The 27,534-nt window shown below is 45.9% G+C and overlaps 1 protein-coding gene across 1 annotated transcript in view; it reads left to right on the forward strand.

Annotated features, from left to right (window-relative positions):
* The window catches only part of LOC135902705 (uncharacterized), a 92,446-nt gene that overhangs the window by 55,817 nt on the left and 9,095 nt on the right, over positions 1 to 27,534 (forward strand). Inside the window, exons 9-12 of the mRNA XM_065432932.2 lie at positions 3,465 to 3,633; positions 6,479 to 6,551; positions 9,400 to 9,478; positions 10,959 to 11,353. Of these exons, the coding sequence (XP_065289004.1) occupies positions 3,465 to 3,633; positions 6,479 to 6,551; positions 9,400 to 9,478; positions 10,959 to 11,353 (716 nt within the window). The remainder of the gene's footprint in view (positions 1 to 3,464; positions 3,634 to 6,478; positions 6,552 to 9,399; positions 9,479 to 10,958; positions 11,354 to 27,534) is intronic.

The following is a 27,534-nucleotide window of genomic DNA, read 5'->3' on the forward strand; positions in this document are numbered from 1 at the left end:
TCAAGTAGTAATAGATATGATTACTACAATTCATTACTATTAGTTTCTCTGCATGGTCCCTAGGTGGTATCGCGCACAGCGAAAAAAAGAACGACGGGAACAGTGATATGCTTTTCAAGGGGCAGCAACAACATGTCGTCGCACCGCAATTGCGACTGGACCTCCGGGTCTCGGCGCGTCAGAGAAGCTGTTTAACACACTGTTGATTTCTAGAAACCAAAGCGACGCTGGCATTCGCTTTCTGCCACCTCTTGAAATGCATTTCGCCCCTCCGATCGCTCTGGTTCCTTCTCGAGCAACGCCAAGACAACAACCGAAGTTGCAAGCGCCATGATCTCGAATTAGACTATGGATTGTATCCGAACGTGCCATTCTGTAGCCGTATCCTCCGTTTCCATCCAATCCAATTCATTAGACGTGTTATGCTAAGCCAGTCTCGTAGCGAGAGCGTGACGACGGGGTCGGTTTCAAAATGATTCACAGGAGCGTGTCGTCATTTCGATGTCGCCAAAAATGTGGCCGCACCACGCCACTGACGTTGGCGGCGCGCCCTAGGCCAATCGCGTGAGGCAAGACTGAACGCGCTTTCCGAAAAACAACGTCCGATTGCGCCCCTTAATGGCATTACATGCAAGGATCAAATGCCATAAATAAGCATATTTATATTAATTTGTAAGTGGTGTACGCATAAAGTTTACGGGTCAAATTGCCTGACATAAGAAAATTATCAGTTCACGTTTCGATATTATAAAGCTTTATCTTTTCGTCAATATTTCTATTGGAGAACACACTAATATAGTAACGATATGTTCGAGTGTGTCACACAGACACCACATTGACTACAAACTGCTTCTCAGACCGACGTAACGTCAACTACCTAGCTCCGTTGTCGGTGCGCTACGTAAGAAGAGTGGACCAGTGTCCCAAAAGATGACTCACGCCGTGAATTCACTTCGACATGTGTGCTCACTAGCGCCCTGAGTTGAGTGTCAGCTCGACCGAATTACACTGCGCCCGTTCGGCAATGTAGGAGGGTCGTTGCGTGCGTGATCCCTCTTTTATTTGATGAACACGATAACAACAAGAAATATAAAAGGTGTAGCAACGCAACCAGAGAAAGCAAGGTACCAGCTACATCAGTTTATTTTTCAACATTGCCACCGCTGTTGGAATTGTGCATTGGCTAGAGTTGAACAAAAACCCCACAGGCCGCGCTCGCAAAGACCTGAACTAGTAGAGGTAAGCCACTTTCACACAAATTTGTCGAGGGTATCCATTTGACTAATTCTGAAATACACTAGTCACGGTCGCGCGGTGCTCTATTCGACGGTATCGTCTCCGTAGTCCACCAACAAGCTTCAATATACGTGAGTCGATGCAATTTTCACAGCAACAAGGACAACTCGTGCTCACCCCTGCGTCGAACACCGCATCGGCATAACTAGGTAAACCTGTTCTCTTCTAGTACTCGACAGGTAACCCTGAACTTAACTGTATGTAAGCTAGGGCACTATAACGTAAAACTCTATTCCAATATGTTTTTATTCCAATCTCCTAACGTCAAATTTGCGTAACCGCCGACGCAAGCATCGGGCGGTCACCCACAGGGTTGTCTGAACTGACCAATCAAACGCTCTCCTCTTTCATAGGAGGTCACTTTTGTTTCCTTGAAAAACGAATAACATTGCCTACACTGAGCGGCTTGTCCAATTTGATTGGCCCACAAGAGGCGAGGAGCACGCTCAAGTGGAGAGGCATTCGATGGGGCCGAGCCACTGCACTGAAAATCGACAACCGAACGAAGAGAGTGGTAGCGGCGTCTGCGATTGGTCTATTTTCTCTTACTTGGGTGGCGGTGGCTCGTCGACAAGCGCGGCGGCATGCAACGGAAGCTTAAGAATGACGCTAAAACGAATCCTCAGCAAGGAAGAGTTGGCAGAACGAGGCCGTAAACATTCCGAAAGTGCTCAAAAATGTTAGACGGCCACGCAAAAAGCTGTATTACACGGAAATAAACCCATGCTCTCCGACAAGTTTTTCTTAATGGTCGTGATATTTTTACGAGTTTTCTGTCATTCAAACGCCTTTTTTTTAGCATGGTCATAAATTACATCCCTAACTGCGTGCTCTATAATTTAGGTATTTCTTTTCTTTAGCTAGACCTAATTTTTGAACATTTTGTGCGAAAAATAGCACAATTCTAACCCTTGAACACTCGGTGACCCTATTTACTCGGTGAGGCGGCCATTTTTTTCTACAAGACAGCAAAATGCTTAATTGAATATTAAGCATAAATGCACTAATTATACTTGAACTAATTAATTTGTAGAACATATTTCAATCGACGAATTGTAGGTAGTGATTTTGCAAGGCATACCGGCTTGGAACGAATTCTGATAATGGCACATGTTTCGAGATATGCGTCGTCAAACTTGCGGTAAAGATGCAGTCTTGTTCCACTTTTGTTTAAAAACGCTATTTTACGCATTGAAGCGCAAAGGAAACTGGAACGCCAATACATTTAGTGCCATGCAATTCTCGAAGCTGCGATATTTAGTCCAGCTGAATATACCTTGCCAACTCAGCCGCCACAGATTCAAATTTGCGCCGTAAAGTAAACATTTAAAAAGCAATTAGTGTAATTACCTTAATTTTGTAAACAGCATCGTTATTTTTCGTTGAAAGGATGGCTGCCTTATCGAGTAATTTAGCTGAAGGTTTAAAATTGGGTAATCTGGCACGTGCAAATTTTAACAATTTTGCCCAGCAGAAAGAAAACTCCTGTTCTATGATATTTTGCAGTTTTTTCCTGTGGTACTAATAGCGCAAGAACATAGAAGAGGAACAGAGCGCCCGTGTGTGCCTCTGTTGCCCATCTACGTCCTTGTGCTGTTTGCGCTACAGGAAAAAACTCCAAAATGCTACATCAACAAGCCGAAATATCCACACTGTCGGACGTTATATGATTCGCGACGACTTTGGCTCATAAAACCGCACCAAGCGTTTCTTTTAGAAAGTTGGGTTTCTTTAAAAATATCTGGCCTAAACAAAGACGTGCCTCTTTTATTATAATTCCAAGGAAATAAAGCCTTATGCAGTGAGGTTGTAAAGCCTCCACTACAGAGGTAGGTCTGCCAATAAGTAGGCCCTTTAAGCGCATTAATATTACACGGCTAATGATATCTCAAGGTCTGCCGATGAGTTCAAGCCCTCGGCATATGTCCACAAGTACCGCCATAGGTACTAAGGAATGGCGTCATCATTCATAGCTGCTTTCATTGTTGAAGTCTACTCACTAGGCTGGTGATACGGTAGCCGTGTCAGACGTTCCCAAGGGTGAATTCTTGTGGCTTTAAATTGACAGCGCTTTGGCGCTTGATGACACCGCTATCGGTCGCCCAGCTCTGCTGAATGTTCTAGACTGCCCATGCGATTTCCTGTGCCGTTTCACTTCCCTCGTACAGAAGCATGGCTGGACCTGCTGCACGATCACGCCCGTGTCCCGCTCGCCGTCTACAACACGGTGCGGGCGAAGAGCCGCGCCGTAGCACTCATCGCTTTCTTAGGCCGCCCGAGCCAGCGTGTCCCCATGCGGCGGCTGCTTGGATGGCAGCTGCTCGTCTATTTACTGCGGTGAGTCGACCGTTCCCCTTTCTGCGGCTCCGCCTCGAGGGACTACGAGGCAGGATTGAGAAGCAATGAGAACACCAGCGAAAGCGCTCTACCATGCTCCACGCATCTTACTTTTTGTAGTGAACCAAGGCGCAGCAGGCAGGTCACAAAGAATGCAATGAAGGATGGGTTAAGAAACGAAAAAATTACGGGCTTGTCATATGCCTCTTTACTTTTGTTGTCGGTTCGGTTTACAGTTTTCGTCTAGACATTCTTTTCAGGCAACGTTTGCCACCCTACCTCCTCTCAACACACGCAATAAAGTCAAACAACCATCCAATAATTCCTGGCGCATTCTTTACGCCTCTTATTTAGAAAGCTTGCTGGACATGTCCAATATAGGCTACGGTGTCTGCAAAGGAGAAACGTTGATTTGTACTTTTAGGTAAGCCCGACGATTGCAAAAGGTAACTCAAAAGGACACGTTGATCTGGCATTACCAGCCGAACTGCAATCTTTTTTTTTCCGTTGCTCTAGAAAATAAGGCATTGGCTACCTCTGGGCGCCTACGTCAACTCTGTGCCCGTTTCAGTATGTCGACCAGACAAGGGAGTATTTTCGCATGTATTATTATGCAAGAAATTCCGTGCTGCCTCAGCGGAACACGCTATTAATCAAGTCGCCGTCATTCATACTTGAACAAACTTCTTGCTTCGTTTTGGGCGCGCGCGTTTTGAACTCTATAGCTGGCCCACATTACGCCGGCTGCACTGATTGGTGCGCGATTTGTGCGGGATCGTTTTATTATTTAGTAACAATGATGGTGAAGGATCTTTACAAGCCTCTATCGAATCTGTGCCACGTCCGATTTCATAAAGTAGACGCAAGACGCCTTGTGAAATCAGGAAATATTCATTTTGCTCTATGTAAATGCTCGTTCCGACCTTCTTGTGCATACGTCCAACCTTATGGCAACATGTAAGCAGCAGTAGTTCCCGTACGAAGCTCCGCAGGACGGCATCAGCTGATACAAGCAAATTACAAGCATGTGTCATTTTAGTATTTACACCCCAAAGGTATACTGCCTTTAGAGGCGAAACGTGGGAAAGTGGTGAATGGGCGGCATTAGAAACCAAAACAATTCGTTTTTACATGCGCACCTTACAAAATACCCGACGCATCGCAAGCAACACTATAAAATATCTTGAGAACATGTGATCTCCAAGCATTCCCCCTTTCCAGGGCGTTTCTTCCTGCACTTTAAGAAAAGAAATACACAGGCGACTGCAGCTTCCTCTAAAGAACTTGACCTCAACCGACGCTATGGTACGCTACGTGCACAGAGGTGTCCACAACACAGGCTCTTAACCAAACCGCGCTAGACGCTCGCAGAATACTTTCTCGCACTCAAGACCAATGCATGTGTGCAAAGCTTGTTTTAACTAATTCAGAAGACAGAATTTTCAAGTTCCTCGTGTTTGAGCTCCTTGGCATTACCTCTTGCGCATTCTGCCAGCGCAAGAAATGCACCTCGCCTTCAAAGAGACAAGTCCTGTTTTCGAAACGTTGGCTCCCGTTTTCTCCTTGTTTTCGTTTTGCTCACACTCCGGCGTTATCACTCTTGGCAATCCCTCGTGGCGTTTTCGAAGGAGGTATATGTTGTTGCGGGGCCATAAAAAGCATCCCAAGATTGTCCCACTAAGATTCAGTACACGCCAACTTAACTTACCACGATGACCAAACTGTTTTTCGCTAACAGCGTCGCAACGCTCGGTGCCGCGCCGTCACCTTAAAATTGCTTGAAATACTGCGCAGACTCTAAAAAACCCACCGCGCTTGCTTACTGACTATGGTGTTGGGCTGCTAAGCACGGAGGTCGCGAGATCGAATCTCTGCCATGGCGGCCGCATTTCAGTGGGGGCGAAATGCGAAAACACTCTTGTACTTAGATTTAGGTGCACGTTAAAGGAACCCAGGTGGTCCAAATTTCTGGAGTCCTCCACTGCAGCATGTCTCATAATCGGATCGTGGTTTTGCCACGTAAGATCCCCATAATTTTTTAGACCGTCAAAAGAAAAAGTTTCTCACTTTTCCGGGGTCCAATAGTGCCGGTGTGCCGTGTCGAAGTGCAGCATGAGAGCAAATCATGCACCGAGAGCCCAAGAAACCAGAACTACATTTAAAAAAAAAAGGACAAAAGGGTTGACGCACAGTGGAATGGTCACAAGCGCAGCCGGCCTCACTCGATTTGGAGGCGTGTCTGGCGCATGGTGGATGCCTCTCGTGTCGAATGCATCTAGTCTGCGGTTACGTAACTCAGGAAAAATATGTCGCAAATTATAAGTTATACCGAAACTTTTTATTTGCAGCAGAAAAGAATGAAAACGACAAAGCATTACCTTAACTTCATATTCTCTTTTTTTTTCCGGTGAGTGCGTCAGCTAACGGTTGATCTGAAGGCAAGCCTGACGTATTTCCTATTTCCTGTTTTCGCAGTGTTTCCACTCTTGCTGAATTTCTTTCTCCATGCTTGTGCATTGAGTGTAACTTGTTCTTACTGGGAACAGGTTCACCCAATAAAGAGTTAGCTCGTGATTCGCAATTCTTGCTATTGTGGGCTTCATCGTCACTACAATGTCAAAATATAAACACCATGGGCTGTCCTGTTGTGCTCTGTTGCTTTCCGCATTCAAGTGGCATGAAATGAAATACAAGCCAAACGTTTTACGAAACACCCACAAACTTAGGTATTTAAGATAGTATTCGCTCTTAAATTAATTAAGTAGTTTCTGTATCGTAGTTACGTATAGTACAAAGTGCAGACCAGCGTTGACTTCAACGAATGCTGTAACTTCGTTGTCTCCAGAATAAAAGACGATGTCATCGGAACCATCGAAAGCGCACTTCAGTCCGTGACAAAGCCTCTTGGATATCGCAAGGTAAGCATATTTCAAAGGCATGTTTATGTGCCAGCTTTCACTCAATAATACCGGTTTCAACGTGACGCAAATCCTAATATTACAACGGCAAGCGCTGTAGTCGGACGGCGGATACCAACCAGGAAGGAAGGAAGCGTCTACTTTTTCTTTTTCTGTTTAGATTTACTAATTTATTATTATTATTATTATTATTATTATTATTATTATTATTATTATTATTATTATTATTATTATTATTATTATTATTCGATGACCTGTTTACTACAAACCTAACTTGCATGTAGAATACCTGCCTCGAAACACGAACATTTCTTATACCATAGAAACTCTCACACTCACAAATCTGGCTCGATAATAGACGTACAAAAGTAGAGACCGACATCTCTCCTACTTTCTGCCCCGAAAATATTTGAGTCTGTTCGGCACGCATTATTCGCATACAACGTATGGAACAACCTAATACCTAATCGAAGTGGGTTGATACCGGGCCGTTCGACAACAAGCCTCGTCTGCTCTAGGGCACACGCATCGGAAGCAGTCGAGAGCACCAGTCAAGTTGGCACTATCTACTATGACCTAAGCAAGGCGTTTGATGCTGCCAATCATGCCTTGTAGCTCAAGAAAACCCTACGAAACCGCGGTTTCTGCACCTTTAACGCAACTTTGTTTCTGGACTACCTGTCAGATCGACAATGCTATGTCGCCTCCAAAGGACATTTCTCAAGCAAGTACACGGCCATCAGCGGCGTGCAACAGGCTTCTGTCCTTGGATTTCTTGTCGTTTGTCTATTTGTCCACGATGTATCCAAAGCTATAATGAACTCATCTTTCATGCTTTATGCAGATGGCACAAAGCTATGCAAAGAAATTCGCAGCCTTCGTGATTGCACTCTACTTCAACAGCACGTATCGATTGACGATTGGTGCGTGCAAAACAAACTAATCCGAAACGGCCGGTAGACGAAAGTAATGTCATATATACATGCAAAACAGATGTGTACGTCCGTGGACGTTCGTGTATCGAGCATCGGATGCCTGTTAACGTACCCAAGGAGGTCTACATTATTCTGGAGACCACTACGACGTGAATCATAGATAATCATGTCGTGCATTTGGCACATAAAACTACAATTCGTAAAACGGGAAACATGCCGCTCCCCCTAACACTTCTGGGCGCCAGGATGCCACCTGTCCAGCACCCTACTCCCCTTGCACTTTCCTTCCACGTCACTGTGTGTACCGCTCAACACCTGCCCTCCCCCCCCCCCCCAACCCCACTTGAACATAACTTCTGGCTACGCCACTGCCGACAAGCCAGTTTTAATAATAATGTATCTCATGGTATGCTCCTCACGACAGTAATACGCTGCAAAATGAATGCAAGTCGACACAATCTATTATAAACGTAATCCAACAGATCCTCGTAAGTGCGGAGTATCATGCTTCTCTGCAAGTTACATCTCCTTTCTTAAAATTATTTTCTCAAAAAGCAAATAACAAAGAAGAATGCGTATTACTTTTCCCACTAGTTCCATAGAACTCTCCACAATACGGTTCATAGAAAGTAGTGGTACCAAAATTTGGAATTAGCAGTTAGAGTCTGTATTCAGAATACCTGTTACACAAGAATCGTTCGGGAGAGCAAGCTGGAGCCGATCTTGATGGGGCACATCTTATTAGAGAAGGCAACTAGCCAATGGCAAAAAGCACTTAGGAATAAAATTTTGCCGCAGAAATGTATTCATCAAGAAATTGCGAGAAAACTCCGAAATCAAATTAAGCAGTCACATCATTCGCTATGGTCACGGCACGGAAATAAATGGAAGTGTTGCGGGTGGAAGCAATTTAGGATTGCGAAGCATTTTGCAGCTCCGACGTCTCAGGTTGCGACGGCGGATTGTCAGGTTAAGTTATCTCTTGAGTGTAATTACATCACCTTCGAAGAAAAATATCGAGCAGAAAAAACTGATGCATGCGAAAATAGGGTGAAACTCGATATAAATTAATGTCATCACCTGCGCTGAAATTTGGACTTACTACTAAATAGTGCAAGAATTGTTCGGACTTCTATTTCAGTTATCTCCGCCAGGAGAAATGAGAGAGATGCGCTTAAGTAATCGGATATTCGCGAATGACACAGTGCTTGCCAACCTTATTAACGGATGCATCCGTATCATTATGAACAAACGCTCGTTGGAATATGCACCAACAAAGCACGTAACGTAGGCAGAATAGATCATTTTATTGTAGTTAGGCTCGGGAGGGGACGAAATGGGGGGGGGGGCGAAGGGCAAGTTGTGCTCTTGTTTTATGCTTAACTTGATGACGCCCAAACGTGAACAGCTGCAGATATAAATTGACGTGCATGCAACCTGGACACACGTCTTAAGGGAGCTCACCCACGTGAGGCGTCAGCAAATAAAGCGTCAATTTTCTTGGCACAGGATGCCTTCAGCTCGTTCAGATTTTTCTCCCACAGTGTTTTTCGTGGCCTCAACAACTATAGTGTGATAGTGCTCTGGACAAAATAGTGCAGAACCCACCACGATAGATAAGCGGCTATGACGTTACGCCGATGAGCTCCGGGTTGCGGGTCTTATCAAGGCAGCGGCGGCCGCCTTTCGATGGGGCCGGAATTGCGAAAATGCTCGTGTACTTAGATTCAAGCGCATAATAAAGATGCCACATGATTATAATTTATTCCGGATTTCCACACTACGGCGTCGCACGTAAGCATATGGTTTTCGCGCGTCCAACCCCAAAATTTAATTTCGGTTTAAGGAAGCGGAGCTAGAATGAAGTGAACGAGCTTGCGTGCGTCTCTGAGTGTTTTCCTTTTTTCCCACAGATGACGTCAAAGGAAGCGTGCAACGAGCGTATCGCACAAAGCTTCGCAGCGAGACGAGGCTCGTATAGCATCCAAGAACGTAAGTTATGGTATCTGCTGTATTCGGGGTACCAAACACTCCCGATCTAATCGTCGTATTTTTCTATGTAACGAATGGAATGTCCTGTTTCCGTATAGGCAGCTTTTTCTTTCAGACTTTCACTTTTTTCGTGGTCCTCTACGCTGACACTTCACGCGATAGAAACCACCTAGCTGCATTGACGTCGCTTTGAAATGTGCTGGACGAGGCGGGGCAAGACCGTAAAAGCTTCCCGCTTTCCCAGGCGTGCTGAACGTAGCCGTCGATAGCGTGTGAGCTCTTAAAAAACCCATCAAAGGCTATAAGACACATATTTTTCTGGTGCTCGGTCGGCAAAAAAAAGGAAACCGAATTTCAGGCTTCTCCATTTCATACGACATGAGGCCACGGCTCAGTATGTGACGCTTGACAGCTTTTTACTACGACAACATCTTAAAAACACATAACGGTGGGCGTGGGAGGGAGGGGGAGGGGTGGGTTGCTTCCGCAGGTTCAGCCCCTTGTAGGTGCTTATGCACACATTTGTGGCTTTGTCCATGGTGGTATACAACTCGCGTTTAATATTATCTGCTACATAGTGCCCGTGTTCCATTACTTGAGGCTGGCGCCGAGATACGAAAAATTTTCTTAATAAATACCGGTCATTGGAAGGTCGTTTAATTCTTTAATTATTTGTATGGAGCACCGCCCTGCAATCCTGGAGCCTCTTCGACCACAGGCAAGGTGTCGCCGCTCATACTGAACGTGACTGTACGTGTGCATTACAAAACTTTCGTGCCTGCAAAATTAATTAAATAGACAAGTGCGTTTTGCTTACCGCTCGGCTTCCTGGTAACCTAGCGGCATTCTCCTGTCGATAGCCTCCTGCCCGATTATCGTTATCGCCATGCCGATTAGCCTGCTTGTATGGCGACTTAATTATTACCGCAAGAAGTGATATTCGAGTGCTTGAAGCACGACAAAGCTACCTCTGCACGATAAATTTCTCAGAGCTCCTGATCTTTCCTTCTTCAATGGTGCCGGAGATGCATCTCGTGAAAATGGTTAGGCTCCAAGACCAGTACTCTCGACCATATGATTAACCAGTTGCTTTAGCGGGTTTTGGGATAGTTTTTTTTTTTTGCGCGTCTAGTGGATACACACAAAAATGCGGTCACGTATATTCCATGTGCCAAAGATGAATTCAGCAGCGACTGGCAGTGTGAAATATTTCATCCGTAATTTCACTACGAAACCCTCTAATCCCGAACCAGACCATTCGCCTCGTTACTTAGCGAGATGCACGCAGCCTGGCGTTGTTGACGCATTGAAACGCGCTTATGTGTAACCGGTGTTAATGTGACCCTCCTCAATTCTTTCCGACAGTAAACACTACACGTCATCATAATCATTATTGTGAATCTCTGTCGGCCAAATATATCATAATTAGGTGGCCGTGCTTATTTTCTTCTTTTTCTGCTATGTCCCCCTCCCGATGCAGTCACGATAAGAGTGCCGTCCCCGATCCTGCAAAAGGTTGCTTCCATGATGGCCACGGTGATGGATGCGCTGGCTTCGGTACTGCGCAGTCCATCCGAGCTCCGAGGCTATAGTGACGTCGGCCTAGCCCTTACGTACAGCCGCTCTGCCACGGGGTCGAGGTTCAAGGAGTACACCCACGCAAACTACTCCTCGTTCCTGGACCACATGGACTCGCAATTTATGAGGCTCTGGCTGACAGAGTCGAGAACGTACAACGTACAGCCTCCGCTGGTGAAGGCAGTCCTGGCTGCTGTGAGTGGCGTGGGCTGGGGAAAGAGCGCCAGCGAATTCTTCGAGCCGCCTTACTTCTACGACAGGGGCCCGCCCGCTTACAACTACGCAACTCTGGGACAGGTAAGCACTCCGCGTGTGAGGATTCCAACTACAACGTCGCACTAATGTGCGCGCGATAATATGCCCCCTTTTTTCTTCAAATGGAGCTACGTTTTCTTTTAATCTCCTGTGGCAGCGCTCTTCCTCCATTTCAAGTGTGTTTTCATCCTTCAGGTGCATTTTGTTTAGGTTCTCTTCATGGAAGTAAGATCTGCCTTTCAAGTGATTCACCTAAACTAAACTAAATGCGGATCTTCAACTTTTAGTTCGAACTAAATAAACCGAAACGAAAAACACACACATGGTATATTTGCTGTTCCTGTAGCTCCAACGACAATCTCTATATTTGCAGTACCGTTACCTGAAGTGCCAAATGATCTGAAAGTACCGAAAGCTTCCTTTTCACCCGTTCATAGATTTCATTAGCAAAGTTCACTTCCCAAGAAGTCACTAACCACAGACCACGCAGTGACCTGAACTGCCAAATGATCTGAAAGCAACGAAAGCTTCCCCTTACCCGTTCAAACATTTCATTAGCAAAGCTTGTTTCCTGAAACTTCACTAAGTACAGACCACGCAGTGATGGTAGCATTTGCTTTCTAAAGTTAAATAAGAAATCATCGCAGTGAATACATACCTAGATTGATTAAGTGCATGACTGAATCAGCTTATGCAAACTCGTGGAGTTGCAGTTCTAGACGAAGCAAACTTCTATTGCATGAATCGGGCGTCGCAGCTTTGAAATGGCAGAGTCATTAATTTTTCGAGTAAGGCATGAACACTGCTAGCGAGAACTTGAGGCCCTTCGTGATCAAGAGTTTCTCGGCTGCGAGCCTGTACGCCTCGAATAAAGAAAAAGTCACTATGCAGCATTTCTTATATCGGTGCCTGATCATTTGCCCCAGCTGGAGAGTAGCGAAAAGTGCGCCATTTCAATAACGTTCATGTGCGCTCTGGCTGAACGTTGAACAAAGCGCCACAAGGTAGGGCCACCATTGTCACCGCTCGCGTGTACCGCTCCGGTAATAGCTAAATGACAACACATGCACCACGGTCACTTTTCAGTTCAAGGTGTCGGAACGAAATGTTTTTTGTTCTAGTTATTGTTTCGTTCCAATGAAGAAATTGACCAGCACTTCCACTCTGGGAAGAAGGACGAGCAGCGAAGCGGGGATGTGTTTTACCTGAATCGACGCAGCTAACATATATATATATATATATATATATAGTTATTATTATTATTATTGTTGTTGTTGTTGTACGACACAGATAATGAATAGATCTTTCGACTGTGGAGTGATTTATTCTTATTCTTGCATAAACAAGCGAGTGTACAAGTACCCCTGAATGGCAGACGGGAATCCGACAATTTATACAACTTCACTGTGAACTACGTAATTCAGAAAAGTAGATGAAATTCAGCGTAATGTTAGCGTCGTCTTAGTGGCTAAATGTAAAATAATTGGTTTCGGGATAGAGTTTTGATGAAACAATAGTTACAGCCGTTTTCTGTAACCATACTCCCTCCGTACACGGCAGTGTATTGACAACAGACGGAAATTCTGTAACGTTTACAACTTCACCGTGAACTACTTATCACAGGTAGATGAAACTCGGCGTAATGATAAAGTCGTCTTAGCGGAAAATTTCAGTACATTTTTTGTTCTCGAGCTACCTACAATGTATTGAGAGCGACAGACCATTTGCGAGACACTCGAGACGGAAATTATTTCATGTCGACGCGACGCGTAGACGGACGGACATCGACCGCCGCCGAAGAGCAGCGGCGTCCAGCTTCGCTCTAAAAAGTTCCGTTCCGATTCCGCTCCGGAACGAAAAAAAAGTGTTTCGCAAAGGTGCACAACTGTCTTTCTTTGCGGGCAAAACATTTTGCAGAACAGTAACGATAAAAATGTAGTGTTCATTTTTTCAGAATAAGTGAATTCCGAGTTCTGAAACCATGCTCAGTGCCTTGAGTCAAAGCACTGAGAATGATCGCAGCGGCAGCAGAATGCGATCGAGTGTATTCGCCGAAATGCGAAACCGCTGTTCCGATAAATCGAACTTAAACGAACATAAACAAACGATAAACTCCGGTAACAAAGCTTCGTACCCATAGAAAACGAAGCCATAAGCTCTTCAGTGCGCAAGCCTTGGGTTTTGCTACGATGCCGATCTGCTTGGGCACCAAGCGGTAGGCTTATATTAGTGGAGCGCTCGACCGGCTATAGCTCGCACTATCCCTGCCCGAGATGCGCGCTAATTCTGACGTTGCCCGAAGTCGGTTAGTTTCGGATTGACGACTTTTCTCTTGAACCGAAAACCGATCGAAAAGATTTCGGTTTCACTCCGAAACGAAATAATAAGTAACATTCCGCTAACGTTCTCGTTCCGGTCAAAGAAATGTCATTTTGTTTCGTTTTTCGCTTTTGTTTGGTTCCGAGGCACTGCTTTTCGTAAACACGGCCCTGCGTCTACGGAGAGGATGTAATACTACCGCTCGCAGCAAGCGTATCTCTTGCCGTCAGCTTTGGCAAGCACATTTAGCATTGACAGTGGTGCATGACTCATCCACCAGGTTTCGTCTAACTCCACACGCCCCCTGGCGTAAGTGCCTGGGAAGGAGGACATATTACGGAGGCCATTCAGCGGGCAGTCAAACAAACTGTTTTTTTTTTTGTAATTCCACATTGCAGTAGTAATTACACAAACGCTCGAGATACGTCAACTGGACTACTCCTAGATATAACTGAACGAGCGCTTGCTTCCAACGGTGACATCAGAAACGTAGTCCGATGCTTCTCGCAGTTGGCGATATTCTGAGACCGCTTTCTTCTTTAAGCCGCGAGCAGTAGTGGTCTTTCTGCCAGTCGTTCGTTTTTATTTTCTACGTGCCACGGTCATGACATCCTCTTGGCGTTCAGCGCTGTTACGCAAACGAGACTTACACTCGGTATATATTGAGCAGGATTATCTTTAAATCTTAAATAATCATTGCCACGGGTACTTCCGACCGCGATGGCGTTAACAAGCGCAAAATAATGTAGCAACTTTAGTTACCGTTGTCGACCATTGGCAGTTACAGGCAGGCTTTCAATTTATTACTTAGCAAGTCAACGCACTGCAACACGAAATGGCTCGAGGGCGTCTGAAAGGTGGTGTCTTGTGCCTGATAAGCACCTATGCCGAGCACATTCCAAAACATGAACTTATTATTCTGGCGTGTTATCACCCTCTGTGGTGCAGTAGCGCCAGTTGATCTGAAAGCAACATGACTTGGAATTCATAGCTCAATATGAAATCAGGACAATTACTAACACTAAATTTCTTTGTGCATATTACGCTGCAGTGAAGTACAAATAATTGGGTATTTTACGCTGTGGGCCCACGTACAAATGAAGTAACGTTTACAGCCCTGCTTGACAGTTTTCTTTATTTGTTCTGCTGACAGCCTAGCTTTCGTCTTTCCGCGAGGAACGAAACGTAAATATAGGCACCTAAATTCAATCAATTAACTACATATCTTTTTCATGCCGTAAGTCTGCTTTCGACGTCCGGCAGAACCATGCACAGTTCCCGGTAGCGCATTTTGATACGCTGCACTCAGGCAGAGGCAATCAAGATGCTGCAAGTAGAAACGCTGTTCTTCGGTTTTCTTTATTAATATTATTATTTGTCTTGTGAACACTCTCAGGAAGTGTATATATATATATATATATATATATATATATATATATATATATATATATATATATATATATATATATATATATATATATATATATATATGCACACAGAAAGTATCAGTCGTAGCACTCGTAGTACAGCCCCCTGCGCCGTTCTCTTTAGACAGTAGTCATATTAGAGTTATTAAAATCAGGTAAAGGTATGTCGCTCTCGTGAGCAGCAATCCTTGAGATAGTTACTCGGGCTAGCTTCCCACGCTAAGCGTGCCGCACTCGCTACGCACCTGCTTAGTCTCCAGAGCCGCTCGAGTCCGCTCGATTCAATCTACACAATGTCCGCGCATCCTTGGGTGATCGGAACGCACGTGACCTGCGCCTGGCTGGCTGAAAAGGGGGCTTTGTTCCGGCCACAGAGCTCCACGCCTCAGTAAGGTGCCTGGTGTAGTCTCGTGTGGACGCCATCCTCACGGTGAGCGCGGAGAATGTCTTATATTCCCTTATCTTTTAAAACGTTCCATACATGGAAGCATTTCTCTCGCAAACCAGACTTACTTCAAGGAAATTTTCCATGTCTCAATAATTCCTCTAGTCGTATTGGAGTGCCGATTGCCATGTTATCGGTTGTTAACGAAACTTTTTCTCAAGTCTCTAAATTTATTAAGTTTTTCGCGTGCATATGCCTTCCAACCACTCGGTTTCATCTCATTCTTGCCTATTCCTAGTTTCTTCTTCACTGCTTTTAGGCTTCCTCCGTTCCTGAGAGCATGTTCAATTCTATCCATATTATGCTTCCTTGTGTTAGCTGTCTTATACCCATGTCACACGGGCACCCGCGAACGCCATTGAACTACTTCATCTTTACGCCAATGGAGTTGCGCTCCGTGTCACACGGTCTCCCTTGCGCCATGGAAGTTCAATCGAGATTTCGGGAGAACGGAGTTCGGCAATGACCATTACGGTCGGACGGAGTACTCTCATTCCCAGGTAGCTACAGTACCGCAGAAAACCACGCTTGTAAAATCGTCGTAACTGGTTCATTTACACATTTTAGCATTATTATTTTCGTTTGCCTTGGGATATATGCCACATAATGGAAGCTTTAATTTGTTTTTACGGGCACCAGCCCCTGTACCCTCTACACCAATACTTCGCCACGCCGCATCGGGAAACGTCGTTCCGCCATTTTGTTTGTTTTTATACGCACGCGAGCCGCACGTGTCTTCAAGCCGTACGGGTAAATTCTCCGGGTGACACGCACCATGAGCGATCCCGGCGCATTATCGTCCTCCTCGCTCGCACCGGCATCAGGGGAGCGCAGCGACAGCACTCTTTCGCAGCCACGGTCAACGTGGACGGAGGCGGAGACTCGGGCTTTAATCCGCCTTTGGGAGGACCACTTGCCGCAACTCCGAGCAGAAAAGCACAACGCCAAAGTGTACGACGCCATTGTCGCAGGCCTTGCGCAGAGCGGCAGCGCCAGAACTCGTCGGCAGGTGCAGACGAAGATCGACAACCTGACCCAGAGATACAAGTAAGCAACGTGCACTAAGCAGAGAACGAGAATAGGGATGCAGGAATGTCCTGCGTTCACGGCACTCGGAACGTAGTACCTGCCTGCGGAGATGCATAGCAATAATCAGTCAAGGCAGGGCTTCCTGCACAGTGCATCTCTCGCGTGACAGCCGAGTCGGAGCGAACGCGGGCTGCATTGCCGGCCGTTGTGGTGAAGTCGCCGTGTCTGCGCCTGCACGGCGTGCATAAGTGACCGAATGCTGATCGACTGAACTCAAAATACGTAGCGCTTCTTTTTGACGAATTGTGCTGCAATGCCGGCGATGTAACAGCGCTGAAGTGACGAGGCGCGCCGGTTTTGCTACGCCGAAACCTGTAGTGAAGTCTGAAAACAGGATAAAGCTGGCGCCCACCTTGGTGACAAAGCTATCACAAACGGCTTAAAACAATATCTCACGGCTTTGTGCTTGGTTTCCGTTAAACGAAAAGCATTCTTTGCTTCATGCACCTGGAAAAAACTATATGATACATTAGATAGAACGATTGAGACAGGCACTGCATTACATTTCTGCATAATTCTTCAGGAAGTTCCTGAGCGGAATCAACAAATATGGCACGTCAGCATGATTAATAATCACAGCTGGTTTATATGACTTTGCTTCAAAGGCACTCACCGAAATTTCACCTTTAAGCTTTACCAAAATGAAGCAGTACATTTTTAAAAACATCTTTCACGCACCACCCTTTCGTTGAATTTCGGCACGTCATGTTTTTCGTCCTGCTAAGCAATTTTTTTTCATCATGGTAGCAAGCCAGATTATAACCCAACATTACTGTTGTCACCCCAATTCTGAGCTCTTCGTCTTCCTCGTTTCAGAGCTGCGCGCTCAATGCAGTTTAGGTACCCAAACCTTGAGTCCCCGTTTCTAAAAAAAAAACTAATATCACGAATTGTAAACAAGTATATGGAATGAGCAAGTAATGTTGCATGTACGGTCCATATCCGCCTGTCATGGCATACAGCAAGCACATGAAAACTTGTTTAGCTTCTACTATTTCCCTAGTATTTACAATTTTTTTTTCATTATCATCGCTTTCTGTGCTTGCAGGAGAATAGTCGCGGTAAAAAATAACAAGATTGTCCCCGTCTCCCTGGCTTTTCTTTTCCAAAATAAACAGAATCTTGGGTGCCCTGCCAGCGAATGATCGCTTCCTCATTCAGGAGAGCCCCTTCTCTCCAGATGAAACTGTCGAAATGGTAAGAAGTGCAAACATACGTGATACTTTAACACGCTCATAGGATATAAGCCCGAACTCTAGATTTGCCTTATTTTTATGAGTACCCAAATTACTTTCCACCGAAAAAAAAATTAACTGAATAACTAAGGAAACTGGAATACCTCCGCGTATTACACATAATACCTAAGCTGCTCGCCATATTCACCAACAGATTGTTTTGTGTGGCGGATGACCATTCTGGCTTTGCACTCTTGTATAAATATATATGGCTGAAAACAGTCAACTGATGTGTAGGTGGCATAAACAACAAATCCTTTTTATTAATTCCAGATCATTTCCAGCCTGCAGTCGAGTGAGATTACTTCTGCGGAGGAAGTAGTCGATTCAGCAGACAATTCAAGTGATACCAAAGAGAACAAACATAAGCAACAGCGCCGCCCATAAAAAAAGGAAGAGAGAAAGTTCTTCGGAAACAGCTTGCTGGCGCAGCAGAACAAACCTATAGCAACGCTAGAACAAGCTACGAAAGCTGATCAAGCTTTGAAGGAACGGCAAGTGAATGCCCAAGAAAAGTTGGTGGACCTGCTGCCCCAGTATTTTAATAAATAAAGGTCTACCAATTGCACTTTTCAACTGCCTTTTCTATTTCGTGGCTTGGCTATTGGGCCATCTGTTGGTGAAAGTGCATGGCAACTGCAACTCGAATGTTTTTTTTCAGTTGAAATGAGTGCATCCGTAGTGTGCGTTGGCTGCTGAAATATTGTGTTGAACAGCTGTGCCTCACTGATCCACTGCTGCGATACAGAATCACCAAAGTGTTCGCAAATATTATTCAGTGCACAGCATGCCCTTATCATAAGCGGCACATTGCCGATGTCACATTCTATTCTCTTCATTACAAACCTGAAACGAGCTTTAAGCCGTCGAAATGCATTTTCTACTATTCTGCGAGATTTAGAAAGCTCATGGTTGAAAAGCTTCTGCTCTTTAGAGCTGTTTGTGCTCGCAAATGGTTTAATAAGGTTCGGCGTGAGGCGAAATGCCTGATCACAAAGTATCAGGGGGGGCACAGCAACAACGCTTATCAGGCTGGTTGGCTGTCTGAATGTGGGCCCTGCAACAACGCGAGACAGGCTTGACTGGTGGCACACATGCGCATCGTGGCATCTTCCCGGTGATCCAACGTTTATGTACCGGAACATGTAGTGGTGGTCCACCAGTGCAAGCAGTATCACGCTATGCCTAGAAAAAACAAAAAACAACATTACTGCCAAAGGTAAAGTCCACAACAAAGAAACTATAGTTTTATGCAGTAAACACACATGGCAAAAATACCTTGTAGGGAATGAAGCAACAGCATCAGAGAGAAAGTAATAATTCATTTTTAGGAGTACGCTGAACAAGATGCAGTTATATTGAACATGTGGGGTATAAGCAATCTCTCGCATCATACATATCATAGCTGTTTCATTTCTTTGAGGACAATGTTATGTAAAAATCTCATCATTGTCAGGCACTCAACCGATCGTGATAGTCAAAGATAAACTGGTGTACAAGGGCAGCTCATGACAGCAAAGTTTGGAATGCTGTATGCTCCATATTACATAGCAAAGAGTACTTGTAAACAGAGAAGTACATTTGCATGCTGATTGTAGGCACCGTAAATTTTCTCTCTCTCTCTCTTTTTTTACGCGAATGATATTTAGTAAAGTTTCATCACCTTCAGGCCATCCAGGACGCCTGGTTGCAACAACACATTTAGCTTACATTTTATGAAAACACTAGTGTCATAACATGCATCTTAACACATTACAGCAGCGTCACATTGCGATGTAGTGCCGTGTGCCAGCAGAAAAAAAGCTGCCAGTTTTCGAAGAACTATTAATAATAAATAATTAAGAAATATTTCAGTTCAATTTCAATCAATCGCCTACAGCTGCCCTATTTGAGGCAACGCTCGCCCTTCATTCGTGCACTTACCAGCCTTTGTAATTATAATAGTCGCTGGCAGTAATAGTCGGTTGCCACTTTCCGGAAACTGGAAAGTGGCAACCGTCCAGAGCGCCCACACCTTGAGGGAACCCGGTAGAAGCATGGAAATGCTCGATGTGATCCTGCATGTCATTTTCATTTAGCATCCTCACCCACTCTGCTTCCAGAGATGCCACTACAATTTCGCAGAATTCACGATAAATTACGTTCACCATCGATCTGCCAATATCGAACAATTGAGCGATTGTTCTGTCCTCGGCAGACGAACAGAGCTTATAGAGGCCTACGGCGACCCTCTTGTCCAGTCGAACGGCTGCGCGCATGTTCGTCGTCTGACGTTCCATCGTGGGCTGGCAAACATCGATTAAATATTTGAACGTGGCTGGCGACACACGAAAAGACTGCCGGAAATTCTGGTCCCCAAGGTTCGGCACTGTGTTCTCAAACCAGCTTCCATGCCGAACATAGGCCCACACTTCCCTCGGAGCGCGGTTTGATGACTATGCCAACCCAGTCAGCAAGTTGTTGTTGGCAATTGTTTGGCCCTTGATGGTACGCACTTTCGCTGCCGAGATTTCGATGTCCACTTCGATGCCGGCTATTGTGGCGATAGCGAGGGCGACCTTATTTTTCACGTCTTCAGTGTCATCACTCATCTAGAAGCAGTTGAGCTCACCGCGAACACACAGACACGCACTATTATACAGCGAAATCACAACCACAGAACCACAACTCGAAACGCACCGGCCCAACAACGTGACCCGCGCTGCCCCACGCACGAAAGCGAGAGCGCAATGTGGCCAGCATCGCTTGCAACTTCGCTATGCTTGGGAAACAAAAGTCTTGCGGTAACGTACCGCAAAGTTTCTCGCTGTGATTGTATATTATTACATACTGCGTTAAAAAAAGATACACATCGATTACTGTAACGGCGACCGTATACGTGAACAGTTGCACGCGGAAGTATGCACAGCAGCGCCGTTTCTATCCCGTGCGGCGCCCGTCGAAAGCTCACACTGTGCCGTGTAGCACGGCCGCAACTTCATTGCCGTCAATCTCCTTTAGGGAGTTTCATGCTCAACAGAGTTCGCGGGTGCCCGTGTGACAGGGGTATTACGCTTGCTGATTAACTTGGAAAGTTTTGCCAGTTCTATTCTAGCTTTAGGGTTAGAGGCTTTCATACATTGGTGTTTATTGATCCGATCTTTCGTCTCCTGCGATAGCTCACTGGTATCCTGTCTAACGAAGTTACCACTGAATTGTATTGTACACACCTTACTGATGCCCATCGGATTGTCGTTCATTGATTCAACACTAAGCTCCTCCACCTGAGTTAAAGCCGAATATCTGTTCTGTAGCTTGATCCGGAATTCGTCTATTTTCCTTCTTGCCACTAACTCATTGACCGGCTCCTTATGTACCAGTTTCTACCGTTCCTCCTCAAGTCTAGGCTATTTCGAGTTCTTACGATTCTATGGTCACTGCAGCACACCTTGCCGAGCACGTCCACATCTTGTATGATGCCAGGGTTACCACAGGGTAAACAGTCTATTTCATTTCTAGTCTCGCCATTCGGGCTCCTCCACGTCCACTTTCGGCGATCCCGCTTGCGGAAGAAGGTATTCATTATCCGCATATTTCTCCGCTGCGATTCCTAAAGTCTATGCCATATTCCCCCACTGACTTGTCTCCAGCCTGCTTCTTGCGTACCGTGGTATTGAAGTCGCCCATCAGTATAGTGTAATTTGTTTTGACTTTACCCATCGCTGATTCCACATCTTCATAGAAGCCTTTGACCTCCTGGTCATCATGACTGGATGCAGAGGCGTAGACCTATACGACTTTCAATTTGCACCTCTTAATAAATTTCACAAGACCTGCTACCCTCTCGTTAACGCTATAGAATTCCTGTATGTTACCAGCTTTATCATTATTAATCAGGAATACGACTCCTAGTTCTCGTCTCTGCGCTAAGCCCCGGTAGCACAGGACTTGCCCGCTTTTTAGCAGGGTACATGCTTCCTTTGTCCTCCTAACTTCACTGAGCCCTATTATATCCCATTTACTGACCTCTAATTTCTCTAGTAGCACTGCTAGACTCGCCTCACTAGATAACGTTCTAGCGTTAAAGGTTGCCAGGTTCCGATTCCGATGGCGGCCTGTCCGGAACCAGGGATTCTTAGCACCCTCTGCTGCGTCACAGGTCTGACCGCGGCCGTGGTCATTTGCTTCGCAGCTGCTGGGGAGTGAGGTTCGGGGATTTGATTGTTGTATTCATATAGGAGGTTGTGGCCAACTGCTGCACCAGGGTGGCTAATCCTGCTCTGATGAGGGAGTGCGTTACTGGATCTGGTCACCGGAATCAGGCCGCACCCCATGCCTGTTTGGGCAATTTTATCAACACGCGGATTTTTTTTTATCGGGTGGAAAATTGCGCAGCACCCGGATTCGAACCGCGGTCCTCTTGCACGTGAGGCGGATACTCTACATCTACGCCACCGCTGCAACTACCACTCGGCGCCAACGCTGTAGCTGCCAAGCGGTCCCTAAATTCACATTGGCTACTTGCCATGACACGTGCGCACCTCGACAGAGCAGAGCGGGCGAAAGGGAACACTTGTTGCCGCGCAAGCGCGCCAGGTATTGCCCGAGGGCATCGCCCTCCTTCGTCGCCACTTCGACATGTCACCCTCGCTCTCACGAGTCTGTGTTATCCGCGCCTTCCTTGTGCGCGCAAGCTCTAGCCTGAGTTCTAACTTCGCCTCGATAATCGCTATAAAGAAATAAATGTGTAAAAACAGAATAAATTCTCGCTGACATAGTTGCTAGCCCTAACAAGACTAACGAAAAAAATCACTAGCGGGAAAAAAAGTGGGAAAGGAGAGAGCGCTGTACTTTAACTGGGAAGTTTTTTTCGGTGAAAACGTGCAAGAAACCAACGTATGGTCGAATAAATGCGCAGACAGACGTACAAACGAATCGGGCCACGTAGGAAGAAACCAAATGCACCACGAAGCCGACAGGCTTGGGATTTTTTTTTTCGTTAGTATTGTTTGCGCCAGTAGCTATGTCACAGCAAATGCATCAACACCAACTAGCCCAACTTTCTCCATTAACCCTTTACTGCACATTTTTTTGTTTCCTCAAAATATTATTCATGGCGTTGTAGGGAAGCATAATAGTACCTGTACTCCCATGGAAACTTACTTTAGCGAATGTCTGTGGTTTCAATTTGCAGAAAAAGGGTATGTTGCATATTTGCAACAATGTGCTAATAAAGAAGAAGTTGAAAGTAAAAGATAGATTTAGTGCGATTCATACTCAGATGCTTATTTGCACAAGACAATCATTGGTGCACCTATGATTTAGTGTGGAACAAAAAAGAAGCACTTTTACATGTTTGTGCAGCACAGGTGGTTCCCACACTTCGTGCAGTACGTCATGCAGATTCCCGTCCAGCCAGGAAACAATGCAGTGTTTTCGAGTTATTGACAAAATGTAGAACATCGAAGCACAGATGTAAAGCTGTGCCCGTGACGACGTGACACGGCAACGTGCGGAGGCACAGCGTACTTTTGAAAAGGAAAGAGGAAATTCGACCAGAGAAGATCTTGTCCACATATTGAATCGAAACGGACTTACACTCGTGGCTGTCGTGACTAATTGAATAGTCACTGCCTTCACTATCAGGAGGAATTTCTAGGCCATACCAGCGTTTTGAAGCCATTTCATTATTCCGAAGAAAATAAGCCATGTACACGTTGTTGCATTTGTGCAACATAGCAACGTTCTGTTGCTAGGAACAAACTATTCCGAAATTACAATATTTTTTTGAACCTACAGAGTCAGAAGGATGTGGAGCATAGCGTAACAATTTTTCTTGCGCTTTGCCTTATGGAGAAATACATTTACAATTTGTAAAACTTACCTATATCACTGCTCCTGGGCGCGCGCAGCCTCCGCCACGTTTGTTTTGGTAGAAGATGCAAAGAATTAGCACAGATTGCAGCACAAGGTGCCGCGTTTTACAGACCAATGTTGCGGATATGCAACAACATGCACAGGAAGCTCGAAACTGACTTTGCTTCGGTTTTTAACGCCGTTCATCAGAATGTTGCGTAAATGCAACAAGGTGCAGTAAAGGGTTAATTACAGCACAAATTCGAAACTAACTGATTTGGCGGTAGCGAGTTTCGAACATCCGACCTCATACTCAGAGGCCGAGTGTCTTACCCACTGGGCTAAACTGCCAGGCCTATGCAGGCTGCTTTATGATATCATGCTACTTGGACTGACACCTCCATTTCTAAGCTTGGCGTGACGACAGCAGTGACGTCATCGTCACCACGGCTTACTCGGTAGCGTCCCTATTAGATTCGATGGCGGTCGGGCAGGGTAGCTTGACGTCACGGATCGAAGTGCATAGACATTGTGCTATCTAGGAGGCGTTGGCCAAGCCTCTCAACCAGCTCGTCTGACCGCGAGCAGTTGATAACTGTAAAGACCGCTCAACAGCATCAAATTCGACATTTATGCTTTCGCAACTCATAAACGCTTAGGTCTCCTTAGATTTTAACGCGACAGCGTTAAGGAGCTCGTGTCGCAGAAAAGCCGGTGTCAGCGGCGTTTGCAGTGAGTGAAATATCCCGGAAGGCAATTCATAAATGAAAACAACTTGCAAAATGGGCTGGGTGGGAATCGAACCAGGGTCTCCGGAGTGTGAGACGGAGACGCTACTACTCAGCCATGAGTTCGATGGTTCAAAGCGGGACAAAAGAGCCTCTAGTGAATGTGGTGTTGCCTTAGAACTGTGCCGTAGAAAGTTATACTGCGGTGTATGTCGGTAATTATGAGCATGTAAATTACAGAAGTCGCAGTTAAACGAGCAGCGAAGTACGTTTCTGCTACATTTCTTCTGCGCTTGGCGCACACGCAGAGCCATCTTGCGGCAAACACAGAAGACCCCTTCCTCGCAACGTACGCAACTCGCCCGCTTTCCCCCTTCATCTCGTTTGAGCGCATGCGAGGATGCCCGGTGGACCGGTGCGAGGATGCCCCAATGCCCTTGCGTTTAATAATTTTTCTTGCTCTCTCCCCTTCCAACTTCCAGCGTGCGTCACTCGAACTCTCGTGTTTAGGTGACGCGGCTCCTTTTTCCGCTCACACTGCGATTCCTAGGTGCAGCGTCCGATGCGGGAAGCCTCTGACGTGATCGCTGCGCCGTAGCGCGTCTGGTGGGAAAGCGTCTCCTGCGATGTGTGCCGTGCTGCTGGCGAGGAGCCATGCGTCTGCGTGGTGCTCCCAAGCGACATAGAGGACGAGCCATCGAGACGTCAGTCCCATGATCGCGTCCGACATCGTGGCGCGTAACGGCCCGGCTGTCCGTGCCGATCACGACGTTTCGCTCGCGTAGAACGTTTCTTCCTCCGAGACACCGAGTTCATTGGCTGGTTCCGCTTGCTCAGGCGCATGTTTCATTTTTGTGTGACTCAAGAGCATGCCGAGCGAATGAGTGGCCGGTGTGAACGGGGTGCGATAACGCTAGCGCGTTCCACTCTTGAAGGCGAAGCTTAAGCGCCCTCCAGTATTTTTTTCTTTATTGGCCCCTAACCTATCAGAGAATTGTCAGAAACAGTTTCATCCACCTTTGTGGAGCACATCAATTTGTATGCTTTCCACGGCATTGCTCATAGTAACTTACGGTGGCGGCTTTCTTTCTTCGGGAAGGAGAATACGGCTGGCTGCGACTCGTTAGCGTACAGTTGCAAAACATCGCATTGAAGGCAACGTCGAGGGCAAACAGCAGACGCCGACGTAGCACAGACACGATATGCCACGGTCGTCCCTTATCACTTATCTGAGCGCGCTTAGCAACCCTCGGGGCCAATCAGAGTTAACAAGAAGACGAATTCGAGAGTGTGGCCGACAACGTGCAGAAAGTACTCCTGTTCTCGTAAAATCGGTCTCGTTCTGCAAGTGCGCGCAGACGGAGACGCTTGAACATGAAAAGGAGGAGGAGGAGGAGGAAAAACACAACATTTGCTGGTTAATAAGAAAAGAACAAGCCGGTGTCTTCCTGCTTGCACGGGGCGGCGCCCTCATGTCCAGGGCTCCTGCTGCTCTTGCCGTGTCCCGTGCCCACCACACCAGCTGCTGCTAGTCACGAGGGCCCGATCTACTCGGCGTGGCCTCCCACTGTGCGGGTGTGAGCTTGGGTATATGCGGGACTGCCTGTGGGTTGGGGCACGCCCGTGTGGTGGGATATGGGTAGGCGTAGTCGTTAGAAAGGGGTCATTTGAACTTTGCTGTGCCGCGTTCGCTGCAGCGCCGCCAAACACTGGTTTGATGCGAGGAGTGCCTTCTCTGGCCCCGCTGGTCCGCCGGCGTGCGGGATAAAGCTCAATGTAGCCTGACGAACGTTACTGATCTGTCAAGATATGCAGCGATACACCCCCCCAAACGGCATGCACAGCGGCACTTTTCGCTTAATCACGTTTATTACAGAGTGGGTTTAGTGTTTTCAGAGCAGTTTATGCGCCCAGAGCTTCCAGCTCCGAGCACTCGTTTCTTTCCTTTTACTGCATCTGTCATCTCTCTGTCCTTTCTATCCCATTGCCCACAATGCTGACTGCGGTGTTCAAGTGTCAGCCGCTCGCTAGACAGTCACATTCGGTCAGCAGGCTTCCATCTTCCTTTCAATTAATCTAGGGGAATCACAAAGAAGGCGAGAGATGGAAATTCAAGATGATGAGCAAGACGAGAACAAGGTAAAAGCGGGAACCAACGTTTCGACAAGCGTACTTGTCTTTTTCAAGGCGACGTATGCTTTTCTGGGCACAGTATATGTTGGTAAGGTTCTTCTAAAAGGGAGGGGAGTTAAGGTGGGCGGGTCTTACCTCTCCCCTTTAGAAGAACCCTACCTATATATGCTGTGCCAAGGTTCTTGTTTTGTTCATCGCTTTCAATTAATCTGTCTCTGGGATAGAGACGAAGGCAGGTAACTTTCAGAGTGATCGAGGTTCATGAAGTGCGACAAGCTAAGGAAACTGAATACGACTTTTTGCCAGCAATGTGTGGACATTCACTGCAAATTCCAATATTATATTAACGGATGAATTAGCCATAAAATTTGAGCATAAGCTCCCTAATGAGTCTTGTCAGGTAGTTCGTAAGCATTCTTTCCAGTTGCTCATCTTCTATAGATACGCATCTGACGCATCCGAACGTGTGTGGTCTTATGATGGCGACGTTTGCTCAGTTTCCTATTTTTGAACATTAATCATAATGAATGGTTACTAATGTATAGTAATTAATTACTCAATTAGCCTAAATTCATCTTAATTAAACCTGATTGATGCTTATTAGGCTAATCGATTTATTATTATCGTTCGAACTAATAATATTAAACATCCTAAATTATCTTGGTTAGCCTAAATAAATTATTCTACCGTAATATTCATTAGCCTCAATATTCTTAATTATTTTCAACGACTCGCTATTGTAATAGCCCTTAATTATGTTTGACTAGCCTTAAATTATAGTCACTCAATTGAAATTAGGAGGAATGATTCCTAAGTACAACTTTCATTCTTGATTAGGCCTAAAATTCACTTGCCCAATTAGGTCTAAATAATTCTTGCAGCAACTGTAATGGCCTGCTTTATTTCTGCACCGACCATATGATATACTGCAGTAGCGGCATCTGTAGTGATCAGTTTTCTTTCACCTTCTCTATGATATGGTCAACTGTATCGTACGCTTACTTGTTGCGGC

Source organism: Dermacentor albipictus, chromosome 2, assembly GCF_038994185.2.
Source record: "Dermacentor albipictus isolate Rhodes 1998 colony chromosome 2, USDA_Dalb.pri_finalv2, whole genome shotgun sequence".
In the NCBI taxonomy this organism is placed as follows: Eukaryota; Metazoa; Arthropoda; class Arachnida; order Ixodida; family Ixodidae; genus Dermacentor; species Dermacentor albipictus.